Source organism: Etheostoma cragini, chromosome 3, assembly GCF_013103735.1.
Source record: "Etheostoma cragini isolate CJK2018 chromosome 3, CSU_Ecrag_1.0, whole genome shotgun sequence".
NCBI classification, from domain to species: Eukaryota; Metazoa; Chordata; class Actinopteri; order Perciformes; family Percidae; genus Etheostoma; species Etheostoma cragini.
Genome location: NC_048409.1, coordinates 9,690,082 through 9,696,683, shown reverse-complemented (window position 1 = coordinate 9,696,683; position 6,602 = coordinate 9,690,082). Strand labels below are relative to the sequence as shown.

Sequence of the window (6,602 nt, the reverse complement as noted above, 5' to 3'; positions counted from 1 at the left end):
CTCGGCAGTAAGTCGGACTTGTTCCAGGTGAGGGTTGGCCTCCGCCAGGGCTGCGCTTTGTCACCAATCCTGTTTATATGGACAGGATATCAAGGCGTAGTCGAGGCGGGGAGGGGTTGCAGTTTGGTGGGCTCAGGATCTCATCGCTGCTTTTTGCAGATGATGTGGTCCTGATGGCATCATCGGCCTGTGACCTTCAGCACTCACTGGATCGGTTCGCAGCCGAGTGTGAAGCGGCTGGGATGAGGATCAGCACCTCAAAATCTGAGGCCATGGTTCTCAGCAGGAAACCGATGGAGTGCTTTCTTCGGGTAGGGGGTGAGTCCTTAACCCAAGTGAAGGAGTTTAAGTACCTTGGGGTCTTGTTCGCGAGTGAGGGGACGATGGAGTGTGAGGTTGGTCGGAGAAGCAGCTGGTGCGGTATTACATTCTGTTTATCGCACCGTTGTGACGAAAAGGGAGCTGAGCCAGAAGGCAAAACTCTCGATCTACCGGGCAATTTTCGTTCCTACCCTCACCTATGGTCATGAAGGCTGGGTCATGACCGAAAGAACGAGATCCAGGGTACAAGCGGCAGAAATGGGTTTCCTCAGGAGGGTGGCTGGCGTCTCCCTTAGAGATAGGGTGAGAAGCACAGTCATCCGAGAGGAGCTCGGAGTAGAGCCGCTGCTCCTTCGCGTCAAAAGGAGCCAGTTGAGGTGGTTCGGGCATCTGGTAAGGATGCCTACTGGGCGCCTCCGTAGGGAGGTGTTCCAGGCACGTCCAGCTGGGAGGAGGCCTCGGGGAAGACCCAGGACAAGGTGGAGAGATTATATCTCCAACCTGGCCTGGGAACGCCTCGGGATCCCCCAGTTGGAGCTGGTCGATGTGGCTCGGGAAAGGGAAATTTGGGGTCCCCTGCTGGAGCTGCTGCCCCCGCGACCCGATACCGGATAAGCGGTCAAAGATGGATGGATGGATGGATCAAAATGTCACCATTGGAAATAACATGTTGATCTTAAAATAAACATGTAAAAATATTTTTTATTTTACATGTGAATGCAAAGCTTAAAGAGCCCCTATCCTACAAATTTTTGGTATCATACTTTTGGGGTCTTGTATAAGAGGTTTACATGCTTTGATGTTCAAAAAACACATTTTATTTCTCATACCACCCATTGGTTTAGCTCTCTTATCTGAAAGACTCTGTCTGAGCTCTCAGCCCACTTTCCTGTAAAGCCCAGTCTGCTTTCATGAGTCAGCCCTCTCAGTCTGTTGTAATTGGTCAACCAAATTCAAACAAGCCACTGGGCAGGCTGTGCTTGCTCAGGCAGCACCAATGGGCGGTACATTTGAAAAACCGAGCTGGCTTTTTCTATCAATGGCATCAATAATTGAGGAATTTCAAACAGGGATGTGGGTGAGCCGTTTTCCAGCAGTTGAGAATAAGTGCCGTCTGTGGGAGAGAAAGCTCCATTTGGAGCAAAATATGTTCTATATGCATCTATTAGACACACAAAAAAACTATAAAACACACTAAAACAACCTTCACATGTGAAGGAAAAATTATGTGTTTCTAACTAACGATTAGAAACACGTAATCTATAGGCTATCGAGGTTGTGTCCAGATAAGGATGTGGGCTTTAAGGATCACTGGCAGTCTTTCTGGGGAAGACCTGGTCTGATTCGGAGAGACGGCATTCATCCCACTTTGGATGGAGCAGCTCTCATTTCTGGAAATCTTGGCAGGTTTAGTAGTGGACCTAATCCTTGACAATCCATAGTTGGGACCAGGAGGCAGAGTCCCAGTCTAACACACTTCTCTGCTCCTTTATTCCAGGTGTTACCTAGTAAAAAACCCATAGTGACGGTGTCTGAACCCCGACCATTGAAATTATTTATATCAAAGGTAGACAGTAGAGGAGCTGGGCATGAAAACCTAACAATTAAAACCACAAGTGCAATAGTGCAAAAGAATAGGATAATTAAATGTGGACTCTTAAACATCAGATCTCTTTCTTCTAAAGGGGTACTAGGGGTAATTAATATCAGATTCTAATATTGATTTATTCTGTCTTACTAAAACCTGGCTGGGTGATGGAGAATATGTTAGTCTAAATTAATCCACCCCCCCCAAGTCATATTAATACTCACATTCCTCGAGGCACAGGCCGAGGAGGTGGAGTGGCAGCCATCTTTGATTCTAGTCTACTAATCAGCTCTAAACCTAAACTGAATTATGACTCATTTGAAAGTCTTGTTCTTAGTCTTTCACACCCTAGTTGGAAATCAATGCAACCAGTTCTATTTGTTATAGTGTACCGAGCACCTGGTCCATACTCTGAATTTTTATCCGAATTTGCTGAGTTTTTGTCAAACTTAGTGCTAAAAACGGACAAAGTTATTATTGTAGGGGATTTTAATATTCATGTGGACGATGAGAATGATAGCCTTAGCACTGCGTTTATCTCTCTATTAGATTCTATTGGCTTCTCTCAAAGTGTTCATAAACCTACTCACCTTTCTAATCACACCCTCGATCTTGTTCTGGTATATGGTGTTGAAATTTAACATTTAATAGTGTTCCCACAGAATGCTGCCCACAGAAATTGAGTTTATACTGCTGAACTACACGCCATTAGGCAACACCTTCTATACAAGATGTCTATCTGATAGTGCTGTAGCTAAATTTAAGGATGCAATTCCGTTTGCATTTAATTTATTACCAAATCACAAAGTTACGGAGGACTCCTATGCTATTAGTCCCTCCCAAATCGATCATTTTGTTGATAGTGCAGCAGGCTCGCTACAAATGACTCTTGACTCTGTTGCCCCTTTAAAAAAGAAGATAATAAAACAAAGACGGTTTGCTCCATGGTATAAAACTGAAACTCGCAAATTAAAGCAAATATCGTGGAAACTTGAGAAGAACTGGCGCTCCACCAAACTGGAAAATTCTCGTTTAATCTGGCAATATAGTCTTAAAACGTATAGGAAGGGCCTCCGTAATGCCAGAGCAGCGTACTACTCGTCATTAATAGAGGAAAATAGGAACAACCCCAGGTTTCTTTTCAGCACTGTAGCCAGGCTAACGGAAGGTCACAGCTCTACTGAGCCAAGTATTCCCAGAGCTCTTAGTATTAACGACTTTATGAGGTTCTTCAATGATAAAATTATAACTATTAGAAGCAAAATTCACCGAGACCTGCCTTTAACTGGCACTGACTTATCTCTAAACTCAGGAACCTTAGAAACAGCTGTAAAACCACATACATGTTTAGAATGCTTTGTTTCACTTGATATTTATCAATTTAATTCAATTATTTCTTCATCTAAGCCATCAACCTGCCTCTTAGACCCCATCCCGACTAGGCTACTTAAAGAAGTTTTACCATTAGTCAACACTTCGCTACTGGATATAACCAATTTGTCTTTATTAACAGGCTATGTACCACAGCACTTTAAAGTTGCTGTAATTAAACCTCTTCTGAAAAAAGCCAAACCTTGATCCAGATGTTTCAGCCAACTATAAAACTATATCTAACCTTCCATCTCTCTCTAAGATTCTTGAGAAAGCAGTCGCCAAACAGCTGTGCAACTTTCTGCATAGCAACAGCTTATTTGAGGATTTTCAGTCAGGATTTAGAGTTAATCATACTACAGAGACAGCACTTGTGAAAATTACTAATGACCTCCTAATTGCATCAGACAAAGGACTTATCTCTGTACTTGTGTTATTAGATCTTAGTGCTGCATTTGATACCATTGACCATCATATCTTATTACAGAGACTGGAACATTTAATTGGCATTAAAGGGACTGCTCTAAGCTGGTTTAAGTCTTATTTATCAGATCGATCTCAGTTTGTTCATGTTAACGATGAATCCTCTGTGCACGCCAAAGTTAGTCATGGAGTCCCACAAGGATCTGTGCTCGGTCCAATCCTGTTCACTTTACATATGCTTCCTTTAGGCAATACTATCAGGAAGCACTCCATAAACTTTCATTGTTATGCGGATGATACTCAATTATATCTATCACTCAAGCCGGATGAAACTAATCAGTTAGCTAAACTTCAACTGTACCTTCAGGATATTAAAACCTGGATGACCTGTAATTTTCTAATGTTAAACTCAGATAAAACTTGGACCCAAGCACCTCCGTGACGCATTATCCAAAGAGATAGTTACTCTGGATGGCATCACCCTGGCCTTCAGCACCACTGTGAGGAATCTTGGCGTTATCTTTGATCAGGACATGTCCTTTAATTCCCACATAAAGCAAATTTCAAGGATCGCCTTTTTCAACAACTTAATATTGCAAAAATCAGGAATATCCTGTCTAAAATTGATGCAGAAAAACTAGTCCACGCATTTGTTACTTCTAGGCTGGATTACTGCAATTCTTTATTATCAGGCTACTTTGAAAAAGTCAATAAAGACTCTTTAGCTGATCCAGAATGTGGCAGCACGTGTTCTGACAGGAACCAGGAGGGGAGAGTGTTGGAGATCGTTACAGAAGGCCCTGACTGAAAGCCCACGGTACGCTACTGCTATTAACAAACTAGTAACTATTTAACTACTAACTGACAAACTATTTACTAAGTTTAACTAACTATTGACTACATTTAATCTAAGTTACTATTAATTAACAACTGATAGAGATGCTTTGCTGATTTCAATCCAGCTCTGTGTCACTCCAGTGTGTTTAGATAAAACGTTATACGTCAACGTTATAATGGTCTCATGAAAGCCAGTGTACTAACTACATATGACAAATTTATGTAATGTACACAAATTAAGTTTTTTGTTGACATATTTATTACAGGTTATGTTGTCTAGGTTAATGTCAAGTTGTCACAACATAAGCACTGAAAGGTTGTATTGTCTAGCTCAATGTCAAGTTGTCATGACCCAGACATGGTTCTCTTGGTTAATGTCTTAATAAAAAAATGTCAAGCAATGCTAACTTTGCATTAAAAGTGTCATCATTTACAAAATTACAATAAATGACAACAGTCATAAGCATTCATAAAGACTTGATCATGTCAATTACATGTTCATGTCAGGGTTAGGATGTTGCCATTTCAGTCTTATGCACACCCCTTCAAGTAAAGTGTTACTATTGCTTTTTAGGGTTTGGGTCTGACAATGTCAATGTTTTAACAGATGCAATATTTATTGTGTTGAGCGTGTATGCAACATTTGCTACATTTATGTAAGGGGGAATGGAGCTGAGTAAATTAATCCTGCCTGGAAAATTAAGTGCATGCACTCACTATTCAAGTTACTGTGGGTGCCAACCAGATACAACAGCCCTCCGTCAAACAGACTCAGGGCTAGGGAAGATGCATTATGTCTCTAAATGTCTTGGTATGCTGCCACCATCTAGTGGACATTCTCAGGGCTGATTTGAGCATTTGGTGGGTTTGATTTAGTAGGATTAGCACGCAGAAATTCTGGATTATATTTATACTATAAAGTGGATCTTTTGATTGAATTGCACAGTCACTTGAAAGAACACTTGTATTTTACAAAAAGGTAAGTAGATGTTTTACTGGAAGGTAAAACCGTCTTTATTGACAACCTAACATTGAAGTCCATTTAATGAAATTAAAAAATAATAAAGTGGTATACAATGTGACTATATGAGTTATTTAAATGTCAGTAGACATCAATCATAGCGGTTATCCGCAACTTAAATTTGGTTTGGAAAGGCTGCTGAAATGGCTTTGCTGAGATATTGTTAAATGTGCATATATTAATTAAGCCTTAAAAACAGTCTATCTCAAACTAAATGCATATTCAGCCCTGCCCCTGCTTTTGGTTGTGCACTCATGGGTGGTGTACAAGATTAAACAATACCGTAAGTCAATAAAAGGGGTTGACACTGGCTCAGAAAGGGGGTAAGCAGGAGGAAATTCATGTGGGCATTTAGTAATATGAACTTGCTGGTGTACTTCATGTTGTTGTATTCCTACTTTTCTTCTGCTGTGCCCTCTCCTCTTTATTCCCCCTCCTGCCAGTTACAGGGAGAGTTTCACCTAAATGGGATGCACAAGGCTGGCGATGTGGTTCTGGGTGGGGTGTTTGAGATCCACTTCTTCTCTGTCTTTCCTGACCAATCTTTTATCTCAGAGCCACAAGAGCCAACCTGCCATGGGTGAGTATTTCAGGGAAACAGCAAAAATCGGAAACTAGGGGAAATCTCTCCCATTAGTGCACTGTATTCAATACAGTATAATAGGATATTACTCTGTGTAAAAAATAATTGTTTGAATAATAAAATCTCTAATTGTGCAACACGTACAGTACATGTTTTTACAGTGGTATTTTTGTGTTAGTTTTGATGTTCTAGGATTCAGGCAGGCCCAGACCATGGCCTTTGCTATTGATGAGATCAACAGAAACTCCAACCTGCTACCTAATGTGACTCTTGGATACAGTCTTTATGATAACTGCATTCAACTAGGAATCGGGTTCCGCGCAGCGTTGTCATTAGCCAGTGATCAAGAGAAGAAGGCTGTGTTACATGAAACCTGTGTAGGAACCATAGACCGTATATATATTGATGGACAGAGCATCCGGTTCGGAAAAGTGCAACCACTGCGGAAGTAACTTAAA

At 41.2% G+C, this 6,602-nt stretch overlaps 1 protein-coding gene across 1 annotated transcript in view; it reads left to right on the top strand.

Annotated features, from left to right (window-relative positions):
* Window positions 1-5,939: 5,939 nt before the first annotated feature.
* The window catches only part of LOC117942299 (extracellular calcium-sensing receptor-like), a 4,436-nt gene continuing 3,773 nt past the window's right edge, over window positions 5,940-6,602 (top strand). Inside the window, exons 1-2 of the mRNA XM_034867704.1 lie at window positions 5,940-6,141; window positions 6,323-6,537. Coding sequence (XP_034723595.1) covers window positions 5,942-6,141; window positions 6,323-6,537 — 415 coding nt within the window. The 5' untranslated portion in view covers window positions 5,940-5,941. The remainder of the gene's footprint in view (window positions 6,142-6,322; window positions 6,538-6,602) is intronic.